General features: G+C 33.2%; 1 protein-coding gene across 5 annotated transcripts in view; it reads left to right on the forward strand.

The window, feature by feature from the left end:
- Positions 1 to 26035, forward strand: part of LOC114346561 (protein tramtrack, beta isoform) — a 245363-nt gene that overhangs the window by 191670 nt on the left and 27658 nt on the right. Inside the window, exons 5-6 of one of the 5 annotated variants that reach the window (XM_050656029.1) lie at positions 661 to 1298; positions 7007 to 7540. The exons of 3 other annotated variants lie outside the window; for them this stretch is intronic. In XM_050656029.1, coding sequence (XP_050511986.1) covers positions 661 to 1298; positions 7007 to 7525 — 1157 coding nt within the window. In that variant the 3' untranslated portion in view covers positions 7526 to 7540. Of the gene's footprint in view, positions 1 to 660; positions 1299 to 7006; positions 7541 to 16892; positions 17179 to 26035 lie in introns of those variants that run through there. One more of the 5 variants, XM_028297419.2, reaches the window with a different exon arrangement.

Raw genomic sequence — 26035 nt, forward strand, 5'->3', positions numbered from 1 at the left:
GACACTCGAGCCGTGCGAATACTTTTTAAATATTTGTGCGAAAAAGTGGCGTCGTGCAATTCACAATCGTTAATTGTAGAAACCTGCGTAGTCCAATTAGGGAGCGTGGTACAACTAGTTCATTGAAGCTGGCTATGCTCATCGGATAAAGGGCTCATCCTAAATAATCGGCCACCGAGAAAAGAATGCACCCAATACTCTTGGAATCTCTTCTTGGTTTTCCTCCTCCGTTGTATGAGAGCAATAACATTTGTGGATAATTTTTGCGTTGTACGACCACTCACTCCAACATTCAAATACGGCGTTCTACTACTACGCGTTTTTTCTACTAAATCGTTAGAGAATAGGGTCGGTTGTTGCTAGTGTGGGTCCTCTTCCCCAATCCGACTAGTTAGTTGGCTCGTTATTAGCACTAACAGCATAATCCGACTTAACTATCGGCCGATAAAAAATCTGCATAATGCGGGAGCCCTGAGAGAGGATTTTTTGTCCGCATATGTGCAGAAGTTAAATTTCACGAATTTATTTACATATTCTTTATAGAATAGATCCTAACCTAACAAAATTTGTATGTAATAATAAAAATTTAAAATTAACGGTCAGGTTTTTTAGATTGTAAGTAATTGTAATTTAGGGTTTCTTATTTTTAAAACTTTTTAGATGATATGGACCTCGGTTCAAGTGACGAAGATTGGGAAGAGATTGAAGAACTTCTTTACCTCAGTTCAAGTGGCGAAGATTTGGAAGAGATTCTATTACTTGAAAGCCTCAGTTCAAGTGACGAAGATTCGGAAGAGATCGTAGGACCTTTAAATGTTCCAAAAAATGCAAAGTTTTTTGAGAAAACTGTGCAGAAATTTAATAACCAACAATTTATGCAGCATTTCAGATTAAGTAGAGACTTGGCTGTAGATTTGGCAAAGAAGTATGAAAGATCTCGTTATTTCCACAACCAACAGGGAGATTTCGAGGAAATAAGCCCATTGAAAGCAATGGTAATATTTTTATGGTTTTCAAGCAATGAAGCTGCTGGGTATAGGGATGTATCAGATAGGTTTGGTATCAGCATTAGCTCAGTCTGCAAAATTGTGACAAATGTGACATATTTTGTGTCAAATATGGCTGTAGATGTAATAAAATGGCCTACTACTGAAGAAAAACTGGAAATCGAAAGAGATTTTAGAGAGAAGGAATTTCCAGGAGTCATTGGTATAGTAGATGGAGTACATATCAAAATAAACAAACCGCAGAATGATCCGGGTTCCTATCTAAATAATAAACGTTTTTATTCCATTCAAGTAAGTACTTATAAAGGACCCCGCAACACTCCGTATGGAAAAGTGGCCCTAGTCAAATTCAACGTAAGTTCGGTCAATGATAGTTCTCAGTGCGTAGATTAAAAAAGTTCATGGGACATACATCATAGCTCTGAAAAGCTATTATAGTCCAGAGAAATAAGGTTTTTGTCAGGACATTTGAGCAGCCAGGGTGCAAATGGGTTTTTTGGGTACTATATACCTAATACATTATAAATACAAAAATGCCCGTCATAGCTCGGACGAGAATTTTAGTTATTAACAAATAAGGGTCAAAAATGGCAGTTTTTTCGTTTAAATCGCTACAGGTATAAATAGGGTTATTAAATATTTTATTTAGAGAATTCATCTTTTAGTAGATGAGCAAAGGTGTAAAATGGCAGTTTTTGAATTTTGGTCCGATCATTTGTTGCTTCGCTAATTGCAAAAAAAAGACTAAAATTTCGAAAATAAAAAATTTGATATAACATTTGCGAAAATGAACTTAAAACTTTGATATTGCACGAAAAGTTGAGTCAACCAGTACATATATTGCCCAAAAATTTCAAGATTATTCGACAATTACTTTAAATTTTATTCAATTTGTTTATCCCAAAGAGCCTTTTTTACAATGTTATTGTTCAGAAAATAATAATGGTACAGCAATTCTGTGGAAACCACATGGAAGAAGAATACTTATATTTTCAAAATGTTTAAAAAAATCAATAAAAAGTCACTTTTATTATTCCGACAACATTTTACTAAAGTAGTCATTTTTGGCTTCTAAAAAATTTTATTGGCTTTGTTAATATTCACTGTAGAGTAAATCTACTTTGGGATTTCAAAAGCTAGTATTTTTACACGAATTTTGAAGAAAAAATTTTTGTCTAGTTTAATTACGATCAAACTTAGCCACTTTTATTATTTAATTCACAGTTACTTCTGTATACATAAAATTCTACTGTAACAGTGCTAGTTACCATACTCCTCCGAAACGGCTTGACCGATTTTTATGAGACTTTACACGTATATTCTGTAGGACTGAGAATAGGTTTTAACTTATTTTTCATACCCATAAGTTTTAAGGGAGGTTGCCCCTCTGACATTTTTTAAATTTTTTTGGACAAAATTGTCTATCTAAATTTTATATTATGTAACAATAAAAAATACATACAACCCTTAATTTTCACTCTTCTATCCCCAACCACTATTTTTTAAAAGCCATCTATATATTTACATCTATAAAATTCTCCTGTCACAGTGTTAGTTGCCACTCCTCAAGACCGCTTGACTGATTTTTATGAAATTATATATGTGTATTCGGTAGGTCTTACAATCGGTCGTAATCTATTTTTCATATCCCTGATTGATAAGGGGGGTTCCCTCTAACATTTTGTAATGCTTGGTGGGGATATGTATTCCTAAAGTACTCTACAAGACTACGAGTAGATTCAAATTAAAAACATGATCAAAATCCATCAACATCCTCCGGAGATATTAATCGCAGCATATATTTGAAGAATCAATTTCATTTTTTGAGTTCACGGATTTTAATATTTCCCCTCCACCGACTACCTCCAACGAAACCCCCATACAATTTTTATGTAAACATATTACAAAAGAAGTCGCATCTCTATTAGAACTGGTTTATCCAAAAAAGACTAAGAGGGAAAAAAGTTCTAAAATTATTGTGTCTAACTATTGGTACCACAATAATAATTTAATTGGAACGTACACAAAAGTTTGGGAGGGGTTTAAGGGAACAAAACCCCATAAAATTTTTATGGGGTGCACAAATTTCACTATAATTTTTTGTTAAGATGTTTTTGCCATAAGAATGCCACATGCCTATTTTCAATAAAAAATCTCTAATAGTTCTCGAAATATTGGAAAAAATTGATTTTCATTTTGTAACTTTCAAGCGCTATAACTTTTTTTATGTGCACATTTGTACTAAGGTAAGTTAGGTTCAGTCAACATATTTTTGGCCCCAGAATCTATGGTATAATTTATGACCAATCTTTTCGGGACACCCTGTATAGTATGTACATTTTTTATACGATTATTTTATTTATTTAACTTTGCCGCATTTCTGTAAAGAATGCCATGAAATATAAAATTATAGGTTAATACATTATAAGTAATTATAAAATACCTAATCGAACGGGATTTTCAGTAAAGGATTCTACATATTATCATGCACTCACCGTTTCAAGCACGTAGCGTTTAGTTTCCCAAAAATATTGATTTTAATGGTTTTAAATATGAACAATTCATACTGTCCGGATCGCATGGTATCAGACATCTCTTTGTAAAATCAAGTTTTTCGGAGACTACGCTACGTGCCGGAAACGATGAGTGTATGATAAATGTAGAATCCTTAAGTCACAGAAATACACATACCTATAGTCCAGGAACCGAAGCTTTTCACCTCGCAATTTTTACAGAATGGATCGATGTGCTTGCAAATTTGAGAATAATTAGTGGATAGTCCAAGGATCAACATCTATATAATACCGAAAGGCGCTTTTACCATGGGGATCGTTGCCACCCCATCTCGGGGGTGGAAATTTTTTATTATATTTTGATCGCAAAAGTTGATAAAAGCATTCATTTTAAGCAAAAAATGTTTGATACATTTTTTTAATAAAATAGTTTTCGGTTCATTCACTATCGAAAGTGTTAGTTTTATATCGAAAAAATCAATGTTTTTCGATAATACTCATTTACGATTCACTCAATTTTTGCCGTAGAAAAATTTTTTTCAAACCAAGTTCTTGGGAATTAAGTAATCTACAATTTCAAATTTTTAGACATTTTTTCATATCTCTGATGCTAATCGTTATATTCTGAAGAAAATGTCATATTTTGCAAAATTCGTTATTCCCTTTTAACTCCAGTTAGTTTTTTAAAAACTAACTATTTTAGGCGAGTCAAACTTCTGGAATTTATTAATAATACACAAATAAAGAAGAATGAATAATACCAATGAGTAAAAACACCGCTAACTTTCATTATTATGCTTCCAATTGGATTTCTCCTTTTTTTTTTCAAAAAAATATATTGATTTTTTAACAGTAACTTTTTATTTTTTATCTTAAAAAGTTTGGTAAAAAAAGAATTTTGTAGGCTTTTACAAGATCTATAAGACTATTAATATTAAATCCTTTTAAAATCCTCAGTCGCAAAAAGAGGTGACTTTGAAAGGGTTGGTAAAAGTGGTTTTTGCATGTTATTACAAGTTTTAATTGTCAATAGCTCACTCAATTTTTGCCGTAGAAAAAATTTTTGCAAACCAAGTTCTTGGGAATTAAATAAGCTACAATTTTATATTTAAACATTTTTTCGTATCTCTGATGCTAATCTTTCTATTCTGAAGAAAAGGGCATTTTTTACCAAACTACAAAAATTCGTTATTCGCTTTTAACTTATTTTTTTTTTAAACTAGTCATTTTAAGCCGGTCAACCTTCTAGAACCTATTAACAGTACATAAATAAAGAAGACCGAATAATGCCAATGACTAATTTTAATTAGGGTGGTGATTAGGGCGTCGTTTCCGATCACTTTTTCGCTAAAAAAAAATAGGGACTGACATTCTTTTCATTATAAGTCACTTAATTTTTGAGCTAGATACTTTTTTACTTATCGAGATATATATTTTTAAATACTTTAAATTAGTTTGAACAAGTTATCCTCGAAAAATGCATAGTTTTCCCGTCTTTTGACTTTGAAATTACAATATTTAGCATTTTGATGAAGAAGAGCTAACATTATATGTAATAAAGTATAGTTCGATTACTATTGGTCTTGAAAATTTAAAAAAATGGTTTTGTTTATTTTTTCAAAAGGTACATATTTGTTAAGCAAAGTTGTTTTGATAAAACGAAAACCTTTTGAGGTATTAGCTGAAAACTGATTAAAAACATTGATTTTTTCGGTAGAAAAGAAACACTTTCGATAGCGAATAAATCAAAAACTATTAATTTTATCAAAAAAATGTATGGAACGTTTTTTGCTTAAAATGAATGTTTTTACCAACTTTTGTGATCAAAATATAATAAAAAAATTTCCACCACCGAGATGGGGTGGCAACCACCCCCATGGCAAAAGCGCCATCATATAAATTTTAATCCTTGGACTATCCACTACTTATTTTTAAATTTTCAAGCAAATCGATCCATTCTGTAAAAATTGCGAGGTTTTGTCCTATTTAAAGCTTCGTTACTTGGACTAATAGTTTCTAAAGTTATGCATCACACCTAATAGACTAAGAGCCGCTATAGGTGAAATTTCTTAATCATTTTAGGCACGATGGGACCCTATAACTTAAATAGTAGAACCTAAAAGAAAACGTTTGAACACTGTGCCGTCACTTTTCAGTGGCACATGCGTCGACAGTGGCGCATCAAACTTTCCACTTATGAACGGGATAAATAAATTAAAAGTTACCCTCCCTTACTAACAGAATTACATTTTTTTTATTTTTTTTTAAGTTCTATATGATTAACACATAGGATTCAGCGTAATTTTAACCCACCACCCCCTTCCCCCTGCCCCCACCATCAAAAAGTTCATTTTTCGTTTTTATTTTTTTTGTTGGGATGCAATCAATTTTAAAATTTCAAAAAATTCAGACGCATAGCTGAGGCTTTTATAAAACATGCCTATTTTTTATAGACCCATAGGTAGAGTGTACATAACCTCAAAAAATTAAAAGAGATTTTTTTTTTCCAAAAAAGCGTATAACTTTTTTTGAGGAATAGCTGCAGGTCTAATTTTTTCTTAATCTTGTGATCATGACGTAACTAAGCAAAATATCCAGGGGCGGAAACCAGAGTTGGGGATGAGGGTAGTTTTAAGGGGTCAAATTTGCAGTTTGTATTATTTTTTTTGTGACGCAGTTTAACATTTGTCCCCCACGCAGCGTTCCGCCCGTGGAGATTTTACTTAGTAATGTCATGGTCTACTTATTCCCAAATTTTGGTGCATTATCTCGATTACGAACGGCAAAAAACCCCCATATATTTTTATACTCACCCTGCTTACCACCCCTTTGTACCCCAATCTCCTTCATGAGCGCCACAAAAAAAATAATAAAGACCGCGACTTTTACCCCTTAAAACTACCCTCGTCCTCCACTCTGGTTTCCGCCTCTGGAAATTTTACTTAGTTATGTCATGGTTTACTTATTCCCAAATTTTTGTGCACTATCTCAATCTCGAACGTCGCAAAAAACGGTTTATATTTTTTATATTTACCCCTGCCCCACCCTTTTGTCGGCCACGCAGCGTTGCGCCCCTAGAGATTTTACTTAGATACGTCATGACCTACTTATTCCCAAATTTTAGTGCACTATTTCGATCATGAGCGTCACAAAAAAATATTAAAATCGCGACTTTGACCCCTTATAAGTACCCTCGTCCCCCCACTCTGGTTTCCGGCCGTTGGAGAAAGTCATGCACACAACTAACTCAACATATCCCCGTATAGTTTTTCCATATTACTTATCACGCACAAAATCCGCTCCCAGCTCTTAGACTACTAGGTCCCATGGACTTTTTTAATCTACGCACTGAGAACTATCATTGACCGAACTTTCATTAAAGACCGGGGCCACTTTTCCATAAGGAGTGTTGCGGGGTCCTTTAAAATGTACATTATCTCAATCAATGGAAACTTTTAGTAGTAAATTCCCTCTTTTTTATTTTAGGCGCAAATAGTCTGTGATAGTAGGAAAAAAATAAGGGACATTTTTGTTGGTTGGCCTGGATCTGTCCACGATAGTAGAATATTCAGACGATCTGCTTTGTTTGATAGCCTAGAGGAAAAATGTGGGGAATATTTTATTATTGGGGATAGGGGCTACCCTTGTCTAAGACATTGTTTAACACCTTTTCAAGATAGAGGTAATTTAACCAGGCGTCAAATTAATTACAATTACCTATTATCCAAAAATAGATATTTGATTGAGAATTGTTTTGGATTGTTAAAACAGAAATTTAGGCAATTGTGTCATCTACAGATCCGAAATATTACAATTGCTGTACATTTTATTCGGGCAATGTGTGTGTTACATAATATTTCAATAGACGTCAATTTGGAACTGCTTGAACAAGTAGTACCAGAAGAAGCACCCGTAATACGAGAGGTAAATAATGAACCTCGGGACGAAAGAGATGGAGTGATGAGAAGAAATGAAATTATGAATACTTTGCGTTTCCAAATTTAGAAGAATAGCTATCGGATGTTTATATTATAAAATAAAAAAAAAAAAAATACTCATTAGCAAAATCGTTTTATTGATCTTCTTCTTCTTGTTCCTGCTTCCTTAATCGGCTCGCGCCTGTTAAATCCTCGGATGCCTCCTAATCAGATATCCAGGTTGTCACTCCACATCTTCCTCGGCCTTTCTATACTCCTTCGGACGTTTGGTGATCTGTCTCGTGCTCTATTTATAAGTCTTCCTTCTCACATTCTGCTTATATGGCTATACTGTACCTTTCGGTTTTTCAGTGTCCAGCCATTTATGTTCTCTATATTACAGCTTTGCCTGAGGTCTGTGTTCTGTTGCTGTCCCATAATGATTTTCCTGTGATATCTCGATATCTGATATCTGTTATATTAAATTGATATAAAAGTCTCTGAAGGACATCTTCACTCTCTGCAATAAGTATGGCATCATCTGCATAGCATACTATAGAGATAATTTCTTCACCCATTCTGTACCCTATTCTCAGGTTTTTGACTTTACGAATATGTAATTTCATCCATGATGAGGTTAAACAGCAGTGAGCTCAACGAGTATCCTTGACGTATGCCTCTTTCCACTAGTATCGGCTGTTTTAGTTTGTTATTAATTCTGGCCTGTATGTTACTTCTGCTGTATATGTTTGCGATAGTCTTGATAACATCTGATGAAATTCGGTTTATATAACAGGTGAATTGCGAAATCAGGTGAAATCGTATACTGATTTTTGATGGTTCTAAAAGGTATATGAGAGGTAGTTGATAAAAATCCATGAAGATGTACAGCTGATTTTGCTTTGTTTTTTTAACAATCTTAAAAAGTAAAAAAATATTTTTTTGGCTATAAAGCGTATCTTATACATTTTGGAGAAAAATATTTCAAATAAAAGTCGTAGATCATAAAAAGTTCTTTATTATTGAGGGTTTCAAAATTAAAATACAGAAACAGTTGACCAAGATAATTGCAACAAACCTTAATTTTTTCAGTAGAAGTATATAGATGTCGCTACAGCATCTGAAAGCGAATCATTTGTATAATTCTGGTTAGAGAGACAGCTTATTTTCTTTTCGGTTCAGAGTAGACTGAGAGAGTAAAACGTATGTAGGAGAATGTTTGGTCACCTCTGAAACCAATGATTGAAATATAAGCTGCCTTTCATTTTCTATTAATTTTACTCCTATGTGAGTACAGAGAACCAAGATCTGATGGAAGTTTTACCTAGATGAATAGACAGGTAGTGGAATGAAATTTTATATTCTTCTTAGCCTTCTTCTAATTCACCGTTCGTTTGCTTTGCAAGTTTTAGAAAGCACGCATTTGGGTTGTTTACCAAAACTTAATTCCACTACAAGTGTTTAGATCTACGGATTTAAAACTTCGAATTGTTTTTGATCTTTTTTTATTTTGAGCCGCACGTCAGTCAGAGTGGACCTGGTACTGATAAATTGCACTCGGGTACAGAGTACCGGGTACTTTTCATATTTGAGTAACGAGCACAGAGTACCGAGTACATTGTTTAAAAAAAGTACTCAGAGTACATTGCTCAAAGTAAAATTAGCCGAATTTCTCGGGTACTTATTTCGAGTACATTCGAATATAGGACCGGAAAAAAAGTAAGAAGGTAATAATAATAATTATTTCTGCACATCTAATAGTTATTACCCGTGTTGAGCTGCCCCCCCCCCCACTTGCAAAAATTAAAAAACAAATAGCCCTGATTTATGAGCTAATTATGAGCTTTCATATTCCGCAAACTAAAAATTTTGAGCTCGTTCCACTGAGCGGGAATTTAATACTTTAGTGCCCCCCCCCCACTACTTAAAAATAGGAATATTGAATCGGTTTTTGCGGCAGAATTACGAGCTATTTATGAGCTCTTGAAATTATATAGTTTCGATTTTTGAGCTCATCCCCTTCACCCCCAAACAACCCTTTAATTGATTTAACTTACGAGAAAAATGCTGAGAAAACTTAAAATATATCGTATTGCGGATATAACTCCTATAGCTTATATACTCTAAGGCTACGGCTCCACGGGCGAGAAATTGACACTAGCAGTAGCAGTAAAATGAACTTAAGGTACCGCGGAACGGAATAGGAATAGCCGAACTGTACCGACTACATGACTTGTGCGTAGTCGGTTCAGTTCGGCTATTCCCATTCCGTTCCGCGGAACCTTAAGTTCATTTTACTGCTACTGCTAGCGTCAATTTCTCGCCCGTGGAGCCGTAGCCTAAGAATAAACTATTAAATCACGTGCATTTCGATTATTGAGCTACAACCCCTTCGCAAGAAAACCACCCTATCTTCCCGGCGTAAGAGAAAGTTGTACTTAAATGCATTAAATTAATTATTTGGCGACTACATATCATTTAATAATTTATAAGCTTCCAAGTTACGCGCATTTAGATCAGTAAATTGCAATTTATTTTGTATAGTGCAGTCACTGAAGGTAAAAATCAACGATTACCTTCAATTTCGGTGAACCTTCATCGATTTTCACGAAAATTGGTCAGTGGTTAGAGGATACCTCAAGAAACAAAGGTGACATGGTACTACCTTGCGCTTTTACCCTGAGGGTGGATACCGCCTCTTCTCGGGGGTGAAAATTATTTTATAAAAAATAACTGCACAAATCTATAAAAGAACAGATTATCAGCAAAATTTATTATATAAAGTTATTAAAATAAGTCAATACTTTTTAAGTTATTAAAGATCAATAATTTTAATTATTCGTGAAAAAATGCATGTTTTGAAGCGCTTTTTCGTAAATCACTGAAAAACTGTAAGTTTTTACAAAAAAGTTAATAGTAGTATAATTCGTATAGCTTATATTCTAAGAATAAACTCTTAAATCACGCGCCTTTCGATTATTGAGCTACAACCCCTTCGCAAGAAAACCATCCCATATTCCTGGCTTAAGAGAGAGTTGTACTTAAAATAATTTAAATTAATTATTTGGCTACTAGATATCGTTTAATAATTTATGAGCTCGCAAAATATACGCATCTCAATTATTTAATTGCCAGTTTCTTTCTATAGTGCCGTCACTGAAGGTAAAAATCAACTATGACCTTCAATTTCGGTAAATCTCCATTCATTTTCACGAAAATTGGTGAGCGGATTTTGATGCTATCAACTTCTTCTGGAGCTCATTTTTGATAGGTATTTCTAAGTACTTTGACAAGTATTTAGTACCTAATTGTTATAAAATGCATCTCTTTCCCGTTATTTAAGCTTGAATCCTTAGATTTGAACAGTCGCAGAAAAAAATATACATTTAATTACAAATAACTTACTTTAAATTAACATTAAAGGGTTTTTCAAGTAAGCAATTTATTATATTTTTATTAGCTTCAATTTTAGTGATGAAAACTTTTTTGTAAAAACTTACAGTTTTTGAGTTATTTATGAAAAATCGCTTTAAAGTATGCCTAAAACTCAAAAAGTATTGATTTATTAATAACATTATATAACAAATTTTGCTTATAATTTGTCTCTCTCTCTCGATTTGTGGGGTTATTTTTAATAAAGTAATTTTTACCCCCGAGAAGGGGTGACATATACCCCAGGCTAAAACCGCAAGTTGTTATTGTCAATTCGTAAAAATGAATGGAGATTTACCGAAATCGAAGGTCATAGTTGATTTTTACCCTCAGTGACTGCACTATAGAAAGAAAATGGCAATTCAATAATTGAAATGCGTATATTTTGCGACCTCATAAATTATTAAACGATATGTAGTCGCCAAATAATTAACTTAAATTATTTTAAGTACAACTCTCTCTTAATCGTAACAACTCTCGTACTTGTAGCTCTATAATCGAAAGGCGCGTGATTTAAGAGTTTATTCTTAGAATATAAGCTATACGAATTAAACTACTATTAACTTTTTTGTAAAAACTTACAGTTTTTCAGTGATTTACGAAAAACCGCTTCAAAACATGCATTTTTTTTCACGAATAATTAAAATTATTGATCTTTAATAACTTAAAAAGGATTGACTTATTTTAATAACTTTATATAATAAATTTTGCTTTTAATTTGTTTCTTTTATTGATTTGTGCAGTTATTTTTTATATAATAATTTTCACCCCCGAGAAGGAGCGGTATCCACCCTCAGGGTAAAGGCGCAAGGTGGTACCATGTCACCTTTGTTTCTTGACGTATCCTCTAACCACTGACCAATTTTCGTGAAAATCGATGAAGGTTCACCGAAATTAAAGGTAATCGTTGATTTTTACCTTCAGTGACTGCACTATACAAAATAAATTGCAATTTACTGATCTAAATGCGCGTAATTTGGAAGCTTATAAATTATTAAATGACATGTAGTCGCCAAATAATTAATTTAATGCATTTTAAGTACAACTTTCTCTTAAGCCGGGAAGATAGGGTGGTTTTCTCGCGAAGGGGTTGTAGCTCAATAATCGAAATGCACTTGATTTAATAGTTTATTCTTAGGGTATACAGTGCTAGTCAAAAGTCCGTACCCCCCTCGTATCTTTTGAACGGTTATACCTATAATAGTGAAATTTGGAGGGAGGAAATAAACGGAGGTAAGCTTCTTAACTAGTCATGACAGGTGACGTAATAGTGACAGATGACGTTACAGAGCCACTGTGACGGATAATTTTAAATGGGACCTTATGGCAAGTGATACCTCGTTTGAAAGGTATTCAAAATTCCTATTCAGTCATATTAATTTTGTTTGAGTTTAAGCTAATTTTGATGAATAAATGAAATAAATATAAAATTGGAGTTTCGCATTTAGTTAATAAAAATTCAAAATTCCGTTTATAACTACTTGTCAAAAAGGTTGACGTTGACGTAAAAACTACTAGAGAATTGAAAAACGTCAACTTTTTGACAAAAAAACCATAGGCGGACAGTTGAATTTTTATTAATTAAATGCGAAACTAAAATATTATATTCATTTAATTTATTCACCAAAATTCAAATTAACTAAAACCCAAAAAAATAGTATGACTGAATAGGTATTTTGAATACCTTTCAAACGAGGTATCACTTGCCATAGGGTACCATTAAAAATTATCGGTCACAGTGGCTCTGCAACGTCATCTGTCACTATTACGTCACCTGTCATGACTAGTTAAGAAGCTCACGTCCGTTTATTTCGTCCTTCCAAATTTCACTATTATAGGTACACCCGTTCAAAAGATACGAGGGGGGTACGGACTTCTGACTAGCACTGTATAAGCTATAGGAATTATAACCGCAATACGATATATTTTAAGTTTTCTCAGCATTTTTCTCGTAAGTTAAATCAATTAAAGGGTTGTTTGGGGGTGAAGGGGATGAGCTCAAAAATCGAAACTATATAATTTCAAGAGCTCATAAATAGCTCGTAATTCTGCCGCAAAAACCGATTCAATATTCCTATTTTTAAGTAGTGGGGGGGGGGCTGACTCAGCCCCCCCACAAAAGTATTAAATTCCTGCTCAGTGGAACGAGCTCAAAATTTTTAGTTTGCGGAATATGAAAGCTCATAAATCAGGGCTATTTGTTTTTTGATTTTTGCAAGAGGGGGGGGGGCAGCTCAAGAAGGGTATAGTTATTTATGTATTAAGAGCGAAAAGTGATACATTATTGCTTGAGAGTAAAAGTTACCGCTCGACGCGTAGCGGAAAGCGGTAATTACTTGAAAGCAATAATGTCACTTTGCGCTTGTAATACATACAACATTTTTTCTACAATCACTTAATAAAATGAAAGTATTTTTAAATCATTAACTTTATTGTAACTGTTTTATATCTGTCATTGTAATGTCATAATATTAACTTTTATATCTATCTGTTTGAGTGTTCAATGTGTTTGTATTGTATGGTTGTACGGTTGTTATGGACGACGCGCGTTTATCTAACTTTAAGAGGAAACAGTAGCGATCAACAGGTAGCGAAAACGCGTTCCAAGATTGCGGCTGTAATTTTGAATATTTTTTCGAGATATTTGGCACACGTATTCGTAATATAATAAAGAATGGCGGTACAGAGCCCAATTTGAAAAATATGTTAATATGTGGAAATTACTCTGTAATTAAATACAATATTAAAAAAAACGAGCCTGTACCGCCATTAAGAAGAACAAAAAAAGACACTTTCTTCAAATAAACTTTTTTATCCGATGCCTAGATTTTGTGTCATTTTGGAACTACTAAAATTTTTTATTTCATTTGTAGTTCCAAAATGACACAAAATCTAGGCATCGGATAAAAAAGTTTATTTGAAGAAAGTGTATTTTTTTGTTCTTCTTAATGGCGGTATAGGCTCGTTTTTTTAATATTGTATTTAATTACAGAGTAATTTCCATATACTAATATATTTCTCAAATTGGGCTCTGTACCGCCATTCTTTATTATATTACAAAGACGTGTGCCAAATATCTCGAAAAAATATTCAAAATTACAGCCGCAATCTTGGAACGCGTTTTGGCTACCTGTTGATCGCTACTGTATCACCTTAACGCGCTAGAGCGATAAAGTGACGGTACTCAGTAAACGTCAACTTTTCGTTGCCATTGACAAGCGAAAAAGTCTTCTTTATCAAGTTATTGTAGAAAATCATATTTATTTATGAGCCATGAAAACATAAAATACCGTACAATTCCAACTAAAATAAAAAATTAGAAATTTTACAAACTAATCATCGAATAATAATAATCAGTGTAACACCACTCACACTCACTGATTAATTTTATTGACTTTTAAGATAACCAATTTTTCAAAGTTTACCATCAGTTAGAGCATTTGTTCGAGGGCTATTAATTATTGTAGCACAAGAGAATATATACGTTGCTTGACTTGAGGAATGGACTGATACTGATTCCGTATCAGTATCGTTTTTGCGTGTTGCTATTTTTGCTCTTCCACATGCAGTGACAAGTTTAGACCTGCAAAAAGTACTCGGAAAATGTACTCGTATAATAAACGCGGGTACCGGGTATTTTACCCATATGCTACGGGTACGAGTACCGAGTACTTTATTGAAAATGTACTCGGGTACCGGGTACTGAGTACCCAAAATGTACTCAGAGTACAAAATTCGGGTACTTGTACCCGGGTATTGCCCAGCTCTGACTTCAGTTTGCATTGAAATCTGACATTATCCTACAGAAAACTACCCTACTCTGGATACAAAGCCCACACTAAGATATCGATCTCTAAATCATTGTTTTAGTGGAAAATTTGAACGCTAACGTTTTCTTCTTCTCTTCTTTTAGTTCCATGACTGTTATCGATCGTTGGATATCATGCTGGCTACAACATTCACTATTATGACTATTGGCATCAGCGGCATCATCTAATAAAGATGTCAATTTTCCGTAGGTTGTCTTAAGTTTTTAAGTTATCTTCTTCAGATAGGACCACGTGTACCTATTCGAAGAAGACGGACAACCTACGAAACATCGTATACTTATTATACCATTTATACAGGTTTTTTACTTATTTTTTAAAATTTTTATGATATATGTTACCTATACAGCCGACTACAGCAAATGAACTTTTCTTTGTGGTTATACATATAATTTCGGCTGTAGTAAGCGGAATTTTAATTTTTGTTGTATTACATTACTAATATCATAAGGCAAAAGAGGCAGAATCTAAAGTGCTTCTACACAGGTGCTCTCATGAGAATAAGTTGAATTCGAAATACGTATAAGCAAATAGTGGATGCCCTATTTTTTAATCAGATCTGAATCATCTTTACTTTAGATTACTAATATCCTTTCAATAATAACTATAAATATTGAACGAATTTGTCCACTTGGTTTAGACTTACACATTTACATTTGTATCTCTTACTTGATTATGCTTGTCAAGTAATGTTTGTATATAAACCATATTTATCAGTAAATTGACCCTCTCCCTTGCGTTATACAGGGTGTCCATAAACTCTCCTGATAGAACTCGCGATATATGCTACTAGTTAAGTCGCGGTCGATGTCGATAGCACATAGCAAGGAGGTCACCTGCGCGGTCAGTCGAGCTAGAACCACTATCAATTGGCTGTAAATAATCAGATTCTCTTTCATATTTCAAAAATTTACTGAATTTAATTACTTTAAAAATTCAAAAATAAACTGAATACAAAAAAGGGATTATATAAAAAGTATCAACTCAGATCATCCTTGTAGGCCGAGCAGTAGACATCCATGTAAAACAAACTCATTTTATTTTCAAAAGCATCGATGTAAACCTCCTTGATGGCATCGCGCTAAGCCTCGACCGCGACTTATCTGCTGTGTTCGCTTCCATTCATTACAATGTGTTTGTTTTACACGGATGTCGACATCGACCGCGACTGGCACCTACACCTCCACCGCGACCCACTTGTTATGTACTTACCCTAAGCCAATTTAATCCAATTCACCTTTAGAGCTCTTTAAACATGGCGTCTTGTAATTAGTTTTATTAAAATACCTCTAGAACGCTTTTATTAAGAAAAACGAAAACTGGTGCACCTATTTATCTTCCAGTGATAAATCGATTTCATCAATTACGAATTCCTAGTACCGGTCATAGCCGTCCGTTTTGGGTAGGTCAACGGTTATGTTATCGCATAACTTTTTGTCTTTAATTTTTAAGCATTTTTGATACTAGATTATTAAATCATGAGGTATTCATAACTAAACGTTACCGCTTCCTTTAATTCGGTAAAATACGTTTTATTTTGAAAATTATTTTCAAATTCAAAAAACGAAAAATTTTCAAATTGATTTTTCTAGAAAACGGTATTGAATTAAAGCTAGACCTTTTAGTACTAGAATACCTCAGAATTTAATAATCCATGGTCAAAAATGCTTAAAATTAAAGACAAAAAAGTTTGCGATACAATAACCGTTGCCCTACCCAAAACGGGCGCCTATGACCGGTACTAGAAATTCATAATTGATGCAATCGATTTATATCTGGAAGATAAATAAGCGTGCCAGTTTTCGTTTTTCTATATAAAAGCGTTCTGGATATATTTAAGAAAAGCTAATTCCAAGACACTATCTTCCAAGAGCTCTAGCTACCTTAGCTTGATCCCAAATTATCGCACTGGATGATTTGGGTTAAATTATATCTGAGGAATCTCCAGTCTTCGTCTGTCAGGAGAGTTTCTGGACACCCTGTATAATAGTTTGTTTAAAATGGAACGATAATAAATGAGGGTATTATTATAGAATCTTATTTTGAAAATATATATTACCTCTCATACAAAATATGTCACTAAACTCAGAGTTAAGAAGCGGTATTGATTAATATCCACATAATTTATTGATATGATATTAGTAAATTCATGGCTTCTCTAAAAACGAGTCAGTAAATGAAATATTACTTTATTAGATTTTGAAGCAACTCAATACCTAAAATTGACTCAAAGTACAAGAATGATAAGACAGAGTGCATCAACATCTAAAGTATTTACGGAATTAAGATTCGATGGGAAAGACCATTTCATGGAGAAACGGGAAAAGCAGAGACGATGCCAAGGAGAGAATTGCAAAGCAAGACCACTAACATATTGTGGAAAATGTGTTATAACATTGTGCAAAAACTGTTTCGTACAATTTCATAAGAAATAAAGTTATTTATAAGTATGAGATGTAAATAAAAATATTAATTCTCATAACTGTTTTAAACTCATTCATACATACTTGCAATTTTGATAAACCTATGTAATGTAATAATGTAATAATGCTACTGTGTCAATAACCTTGTACATACATTTAAATTTTTGTTTAAAAAGCGCTCATTTGAATTTAAAAGTTAACGTGTTTCAGTCTTTTTTCTAATTGTCTAAAATAAAAACACAAACAATTGTATTACAAGTGGATTCCATACTTTATAATTTCAAAATTTCGCCATATATAATTCATAATAGACGCTACATGATACAGTTACCTGAGATCAAGTTAGATAAGGCGAAAACGGCGGGTTCGTTAGAAAAAATATTCCCATGAGATTTTTTTGCATAATCACATTCGTGAGACATCCCAGAATAAGGTTCAATAAGTCGCCCACGTGAAAAGTGGTCCAATTTTTTTTAATCAAATTGCAAAAATTATTATTTTTGGTCTGGACAAATTTTTTTTAGGTTTTTTAGACAATTCTGGACAAAAACGGCCTCTTGTAATTTTTCTCTTAAGTTGATGTTTTTCGAGTTAAAAGCAATTTAAAATTTGAAAAACGCAAAAATGGCCATTTTTAAAGCTTATTAACTCGGTTAAAAATTATTATTATGAAAGTCAGAAAGGACTAAATCAAAGTTTAAAGCCCCCCCTACATGATCATGAAGAAATTTGTGTAATTAATTTATTATTAAGCTGTTATTTTTAATTATTAACAATAAGCCGTAAGAGCGTATTGACGCGGCTGTAAATGTGAGTGCGAGTAAGATGCCACATTGGACTGCCGGAATGGCATCTCTCTCGCACTCACCATAGACGGCCACCTAATATGTGCTGGCGCTCATTATTATTACTTAAAAATAACAGCTTAGTAATAAAATTATGGCAAAAATTTCTTCAGGATCTTGTAGGGGGGCTTTAAACTTTGATTTAGTCACTTTCTGACTTTCATAATAATAACTTTTAACCAATTTATTAAGCCTTGAAAATCGCAATTTTTACTTTAGAGAATTTTACTTTAACTTTAGAGAAAAATTACAAGAGACCTCTTTTGTCCGGAATGGTCGAAAAAAACCTAACAAAAATTTGTACGGGCCAAAGGTATTGATTTTTACAATTTGATTTAAAAAAAAAAGAATATGTGTGTACTTTGTACGCACGTAAGAAGTTATACTTCTATTATATAATTTCAACGAAATAAATATACTTAACAGTTACAATACAAAAAATTAAGAATAATTACCAAAAATTAACCAAAACTTAACAATACCAAAAATTAAAAAAAAAAAGAATATGAATCGTCTGGGATTTGAACCTGCGATCTCGCGATCTCTCGATCTCTGGTCCAATGCTCTACCAACCAGGCTATCAAGGCGCTTGTTATTGACGTTTCGGATATACATAATTACACATCACGGTGACAAGTGAAATATAAAAATAGATATTTTATTATTTTACGCCCAAGGAAGACAAATCCAAAGACAAAAATTATAATAAATAATACATTTACTAAAAATCACTAATATATTATTTTAATGGCTTATTTGCGCTAATACATAATTTGAAAGATTAGTAACTAAACGTCATACTGTCTGTGTGCGCATGTTCGCAGTATTATGAAATTTTACTCTCAATCGCGCCTAAAGAAATATAACTTCAAAAATGTTAAAAAAAATTGGACCACTTTTCAGGTGGGCGACTTCTTGAACCATATTCTGGGATGTCTCACGAATGTGATTATGCAAAAAAATCTCATGGGAATATTTTTTTTAACGAACCCGCCGTTTTCGCCTTGTCTAAGTTGTTAAGTAGAAAATCTGTCTCAGAATACATATTAAATGAATTATTTTGTTGTGGTACTTCAGTAATTTAGGATATTAAAAACAATCAATTCTCTAGCACCAATTCTAGGGAAGTTATGACCAAAAGAAGGCTAGTCCGTATTTTTTTCAGCGATAAAATACGTGAAAATCATCCCCTAATTACCACTCTAATTAAAAATAATAGGTAGCCCTTTACTATCCACTTTATTAATGTACTTGTTCGCTCCGTGCTTGACCATTAACGGTGTAACCAGGATGATCCTAAGGGGGGGTTACAACTACTGGAAAGGGGGGTTACAACTACTGGAAGGTCTCTGGGAGTATGATGTTAAGCGTGTAGAACTCGAAAGTAAATCGCAATGGGGGGTTGGTTATAGCCCCCAACCCCCTCGGTTACGCCAATGGTGACCATGGTGGGGATACACGAAACTATGCCAGCGCCCGTAGCGGCGAAATATGGCAACTTTGGCAAATAATGATTAAATAATAATTTTTTTTCAATAAATATTTCGTTTACCTTATTATTGCCGTTTTGCTTTTTATTATTTATATTTATATCTTCATACTGACTTTCTTTCCTTCCCCGATCTGGTGGTATATTCCTATTGTCATCTATTTCCATTTTCTGTACACACACACAGCACAAAATCAATAGACCCAGCTAATCTTAAAATCTGGTACTAATAATTCACACTGCCTACGTAATTAATGTTAACACCCACAACTAAACTATAACGAAAAAGTGAAGAAAACCCCTTAAAATTGATATTTTCTTCAGAGAACTTCCAAATATCCTCTTTTTAATTTGACGTTTATTTGACACTTGAACTTATTGCGTGTATAATAAATCATAATCATTCATAATCATATAATTATAATAATATTGTGTGGATCAAAAGTGGTAAATAAATATTACATTAACGTCAAATATGTCATATGTGTATCATACGTTTAACGTCAAATTGTGTTCGCCAAAAATTTCAGGCGACTACGCTAGGTGTCGAGTCAGTCATGCACGGAGCGAATAGTATCCTTTAGAACATCGGTTCTCAACCTTTTTGAGTGATGTACCACCTACAGTAATTTTTATTATTTTTGGTACCACCTATATTTTTAAATTGTATTATCAATACTTACTAAGTACTACTATTTTAATTTTTTCTGTGTTTTGTGTACCACCGCCAATAATGATATGTACAATAGGGTGGAGTGAAAATAAAACAAAATTTTTTTTTTTCTCAAATTTTTTCGCCTGTATGCGGAAAAGTGGTCTCACGTGTAGTGTAAGTAGCTTGCAAAAAATGAATTTGATGGGATAATTTTTTCCGGTGCCCCAAGCCACCTAAAAATTAAGATAACGTGAAAATAAAACAAAAATTTTTTTTTCTCAAATTTTTTCGCCTGTATGTGGAAAAGTGGTCTCACGTGTAGTGTAAGTAGCTTGCAAAAAATGAATTTGATGCGATAATTTTTTCCGGTGCCCCGAGCCACCTAAAAATTAAAATAAAGTGATTTTTTTTGCAGCTCTTCGCTTGTTTTCCGTGAAAACAACCCAGAACTCACCACGAGGAGGTGGCTGCAATTCGAGTTCCACCCACCCACCCACCTTTAAAACGTTTATGATTTAATGCTTGAGATTAGCTAAAAACTCAACTTTTGTGTTAAATTTAGGTAATGCTTGTCGGGAAACTATTTGGGACCTTATGAAGCCATCTCTTGCTTCAGGCCCACATACTTTTAAGGATGCCTCTGTTACCAACTTAACGCAGCGTTCTATAGCTTGGGAGTGACAGGGAAAACGTAGTATCTCCATTTCTTCAGGAACATCTTTAATCATCTGTTTTAGATCTTCTGTTGAAATTTTTTTTGTCATTGGAGGTTCGCTTATCACTAATTGTTGCCAGTCAATCATTTCAATGTAGTCATTTGCGTTAAAGTTAATTTCTGGGACTTTAAATTTTCTTATTTCATGGGAGTTTCTGGATTTTAAGATTCGCCGCAAACCTAACTCTCTGATATGCTGCCGTTCATCACAAAGCATTGCTATCAACACATTTTCAGGATGTGCAAAATAACCATTAATTTGTATTATCCTGTCCACTATTTTTTGCAGTTCAGGTGACAAATACCTCGTCCTTTTTACTAAATTAAATAAATGTACTGGTCCATCAAAACAAAATGGTCTTGCTTTAATCTCGAACCACAGTGGGGCATATACGTTTTGTATATAGCATACCAAAGATTTTAGGTTTTCCGAAGGAGGATCTGTTGCTACGTAAAGACGAAGAATTCTGCTTGCAGTTGTTAGCCATCTAGCATGTGAAATTTTTCCCGGTTGTCTTCTTGCTAAGTCACTCGAGATTTTACCGTTAGATACTGAATTACTAATTTCAAATAAATATTTCTGATCCGTGCTAAGCTTCTCGATTTCCTTTGCATCATATTTGGGTAAAACTGATCGAATTTGCTCAAATTTAACTACAGGAAGATGCTCGCAGTTTTGTAGTCCTTTTCCAATTTGTCCTGAAAACTCACGTGGTCCGGTAGTTTCTCCATCCAAGTGCTTTATTAGATGGCGCAGAGGTAGTTCATTGGTATGTAATATGCAAATAAACCATTGCATTGATCGACCAATTGCAAGTTCTACTTTACGGATAACACCATTGTGAATACCTGTATTGACAGCAGTTCCGTCGCATCCAACAGCTACCAAATTATCAAGGTCTACATTTTTATTTAGAAAGTCCAACATTGTCTTGCTGATTTCTTCTGCACTACCCGACGATACACTAATATGTCCTATATATTTTGACTTGGGCTCAGAGACTAAGACAATATGTTCTTCAGATATGGTAGTTTTGTAGTATTTATTATCCTTCATTTCATTTTGTAGAGTTCTATCTTTTCTACCATCAAAATAGATTCCATGAAGAAATTTAAAAATTTTTGTATCATCAATTTTAATCTGGTTGCGCCTTTTTTTTCTCTCCCGCCTAATTTTACTCCGATCTATGATTTTGTCATGACTTTCTACCGAGATGAAACTTAGATCTTGCAACACCGAGTTTGTTATTATGGATGCTACTCTATCAGATACTCCTGTACGATCGCATGCTTGAGCTAAGTTTGGCAAACTAATTCGCATTTGTTTTGTTTTTTTTGTATTCGGTAAATCGTCTTTTGTTCCGGTTTTTGTATTTTTCTCGTAGACACTTGTGGCACTTTCATCTGAAGACTCACTTATAATTTGTTCTACTGGAAGATGTGTTTCGGATCTTGATGAAGAAGATGTAGCTATTGGAGATTGTGTTTCCACAATTTTCCGGTAAATAGAGCGTTCTAGTTTTTTGGTAATTACTTTATCCACCGAACCAATTACCATTTTTCTATCATGCCTCTGATCTTTAATGAAGTCATGCTCTCGAGCCGGTATTTTATTTTTGCATTTGCATAATAAATAGTCAGAACATTTGCATGATGCAATATCAAACAATTTCTTTTCCAATAAATCTCTAAAATCTTTAACCTTTCTTTGCATATTGGCTGAGTTTCTACTTTTCATAGGTTTTTTAATATTTCTGTATTTTTGATGTAATTCCTTTAATTTAGATTTAATTTGTTGATCGGATATTATCGGAATGGATGCTTTAACCCACAGCAATTTTAATTCAACAAGAAGAATTTCATTAATGTCACTAACAGTTGGTTCAGCATTATTTGCTGCAGCTTCTTTCATAAACTGGCGAATACACAAAAAGTTTCTGATAACATCAGCACAGGTCGGTAACATATTGTCTTTAAACTTCCTTGGTGCTCCAAAAACACAACAAGCGACGTCTGTTCGTGTTTTAGGCATGTTTTCTTTTTTTACGGATCTCACGGACACAGTTTAACAACACAGAATAAAACAACGGTTCACTGTATTGCATCTAAATTGATACTAATACAAGAAACGCAGTTTGCTCTCGAATCGAACTACTACCAAAATTAACCAAGTAAGTATTAACGAAGGCGGGCGCATCGGCGCATTACTTTAGTGGGAGGCCAATAGCCTCAAATTTCGAAGTAGTGGGGGCACCGCTAAACGAAGTCCGATCGATTTGAAATTTTGCAGGGTATTACAACAAATATGCAGACCACTTTTCCGCATACAGGCATTTTAAATTTTAAAAGTTGATTTTTTCGCTCCACCCTAATGTACAACCAGTGGTACATGTACCACAGATTGAGAACCTCTGCTCTAGAAGTTTAGCTGGTTTAAGCTGCTTAGTTTAAAAAAAGTGAGTTGAAAGTAAGAAGAGGATTTTGTAATTTTACAAAAAGTTGCTTTTTTACGATGGTGAAAGTTCACAACCGTCTGTGTCAAAATATCCAACTATACATGAGAGCATAAAAACTGCATTTTACATAATTTTTACAAATTATTATTAGTTTTTTAAACGCTTTTTTTTAGTTCAATCGTTTGGGTCAAATCTTTAAACGTTAATTTGACTGCCTTTTTTTCAATGCAACTGAATGAAAATTTTCAGACATTTGCATTCGCGGGAACAATACACGAATAGTCAATAAACATTTTTTATGTTTATTAATTGTTTAAATAAGAAAAAACGATTTCAATGGAAAATGCTTAAATTCTCTTGTTTTTTCACAATGTAGAATCTTGAAACTTTTACAGATTGTAGCTAATTATATGTACTATACATAATTTCACTTTTTACGTTAATTGTTTACGTCATGCTTCATAAATAAACAATACAGTTTAAATTTTTTTGCCGATTCCGACTACTTTTCATGTTTGTACATCATGTTTATAAAAATCCTAAGCGGCGACGATTTTGAACGCTCATATCTTTGTTTACATAAACATCGGCGCTTATTCGTGTCAAATTTCAATACGATACGAAACAAAACTTCAACCAAAACTCGAATTCAAAAAATTCGTGTTTTTAACGTAGTCTTAGAAAAGCCACCGGTAAAGACGTTTCGTGCTACAATTAACATTAGAATTCGTAATTCGCGAAAAATTAACAGGTTCTACACCGTGTAATAGTAAACCATTAGAAAAGATGGAAAGGCTGCGAAAACTGTAATAGGTGTAAATAATGATTTCGATTTAAGAAATGTATGAAGAAATTACGGAAAATGTATAATGTATGTATCAAATTTTGAAATAAATGCAAAAATGTGTATATCATATACATAACTCCTTTTTTAAACATGACGATATATTTTAATGTGTAAAAAGTGTAAGACTAAAAAGTAAAAAATAAAAAAGTATAAAAAAAATTTAAGAAACGCTTTGTTTTAATTATGAGTGACTAGAATTAAAAATACTATAAAAAAATCAACTAAAAAGCAAAAAAAAATTCAAACTCGAAGGATTATTCGAAAAAACTGTTAGACAGATTAAATATACAAAAATCTCACACATTCGTTAAAAAATTGAAAAAAATCTAACACATTCGTTAGAGAAAAGCGTGGGGCGCGAAACGTAAAAAAGTATCTATCCTCAAACCGTTTATTCGATGAACACGCGCCCCACGCTTTTCTTTAACGAATGTGTTAGATTTTTTCAATCTTTTAACGAATGTGTGAGATTTTTGTATATTTAATCCGTCTAACAGTTTTTTTCGAATAATCCTTCGAGTTTGATTTTTTTTATTTTTTCGGGTTTTAGTTGATTTTTTTATATTTTTAATTTTAGTCACTCGTAATTAAAGAAAAGCGTTTCTTAAATTTTTTTTATATTCTTTTTTTCATTACTCCGTTTAACTTAAAGAAATCTTTGACATATATAAAATAATTTATTTATACATTGACATAGGATGTAAGGTACCGGCCAGTATTCATAAAATTAATGACATAGGTCATAGGTAGCAAATTAAACAAAAAACTCGCATTTTCTATATTTTTCAAATCATATAATACATTAATAAGTGATTAAAGTTTTCAAAATAGTTAAAAAAACATAGGTTGATGAGGTAAGTTATTATAAACATAATGAGCCGCAAGAGCTATAACACTCTTAAGCTGCTACAAATGGTTGAATTTTGATTCATTCTTTTTGGGTTTTCCTTGTACATTTATAGATAATGGTCGTTAGATATTTTTTTGGTACGACACGTTTTAATTCCGTAAAATGCTCTCGATAAAGATAGTACAATCTTCTTCTGGGATGTACTTAATAACACACATTTGGTGTACTGTTGGTTCTGGTGTCTTTTTACCTGACAGGATTATTCAATAACAGTAAAATTAAAACAATGTTATGGTCCAAGAGCTGTGAGACATTTTTGAGTAGGTATTTTAGGCAAGCTGAAAATTTTTCAGGTGACTCTTCCATAATAGCCTAATACAAAAATGCCGGTCTGGCTGGAGGGTAGCGGTTATTTTCCCCAAAAATCCCCCCCAAAGTTAAAAAAAGGGTAAAAATTGTTATTACAAAAAATATCATTGACGTGACTTTAAAGTAAATTTAAATATTCAAATATTAGGAAAATAAACAAGCCAGGCGATTTGAGGGCGATTTTAGCTCTGCAAGATACTTGCATGGGCGTCCCAGGATTATTTTCAGGGGATGCATATTAACTTCAGAAGATTTTATCTGAATCTGTACATACTATTAACAAGTATAAAATATACAACTATACATGCATAGCTATGTATATTCCTTCTGGACAGGGAGGTACAATTGTTATTTTGACAGGGTATTTTTTAATATTAAAAATAAATATTCTAAAAAAGGCAGCTTTTTGGTGAAATTTTCCAACTGCCATGTGATCAAACAAATTACGGGTTCATATAAATGAAAAGCGCTATAGGTAAGCAGCAGTGTGAGAAAGAGCGTATACCGATAGCTGTTTGCGTCCTCTGTTCTAGCGAAGTGAGTCCGTTCGCTCGAGAAAAATCACGTGACCTGGTGATACCCATGTTGTTGTGCCTCGAAACGTTAGAGTAATTGTTATATATTATAGTTTTTTAAGTAACTTTTCCTTAATTAAAGGAAAATAATACGTACTATACAATAGATTTTGCA

The sequence above is a fragment of the Diabrotica virgifera genome, chromosome 7 (assembly GCF_917563875.1).
Source record: "Diabrotica virgifera virgifera chromosome 7, PGI_DIABVI_V3a".
Classification (NCBI taxonomy): Eukaryota; Metazoa; Arthropoda; class Insecta; order Coleoptera; family Chrysomelidae; genus Diabrotica; species Diabrotica virgifera.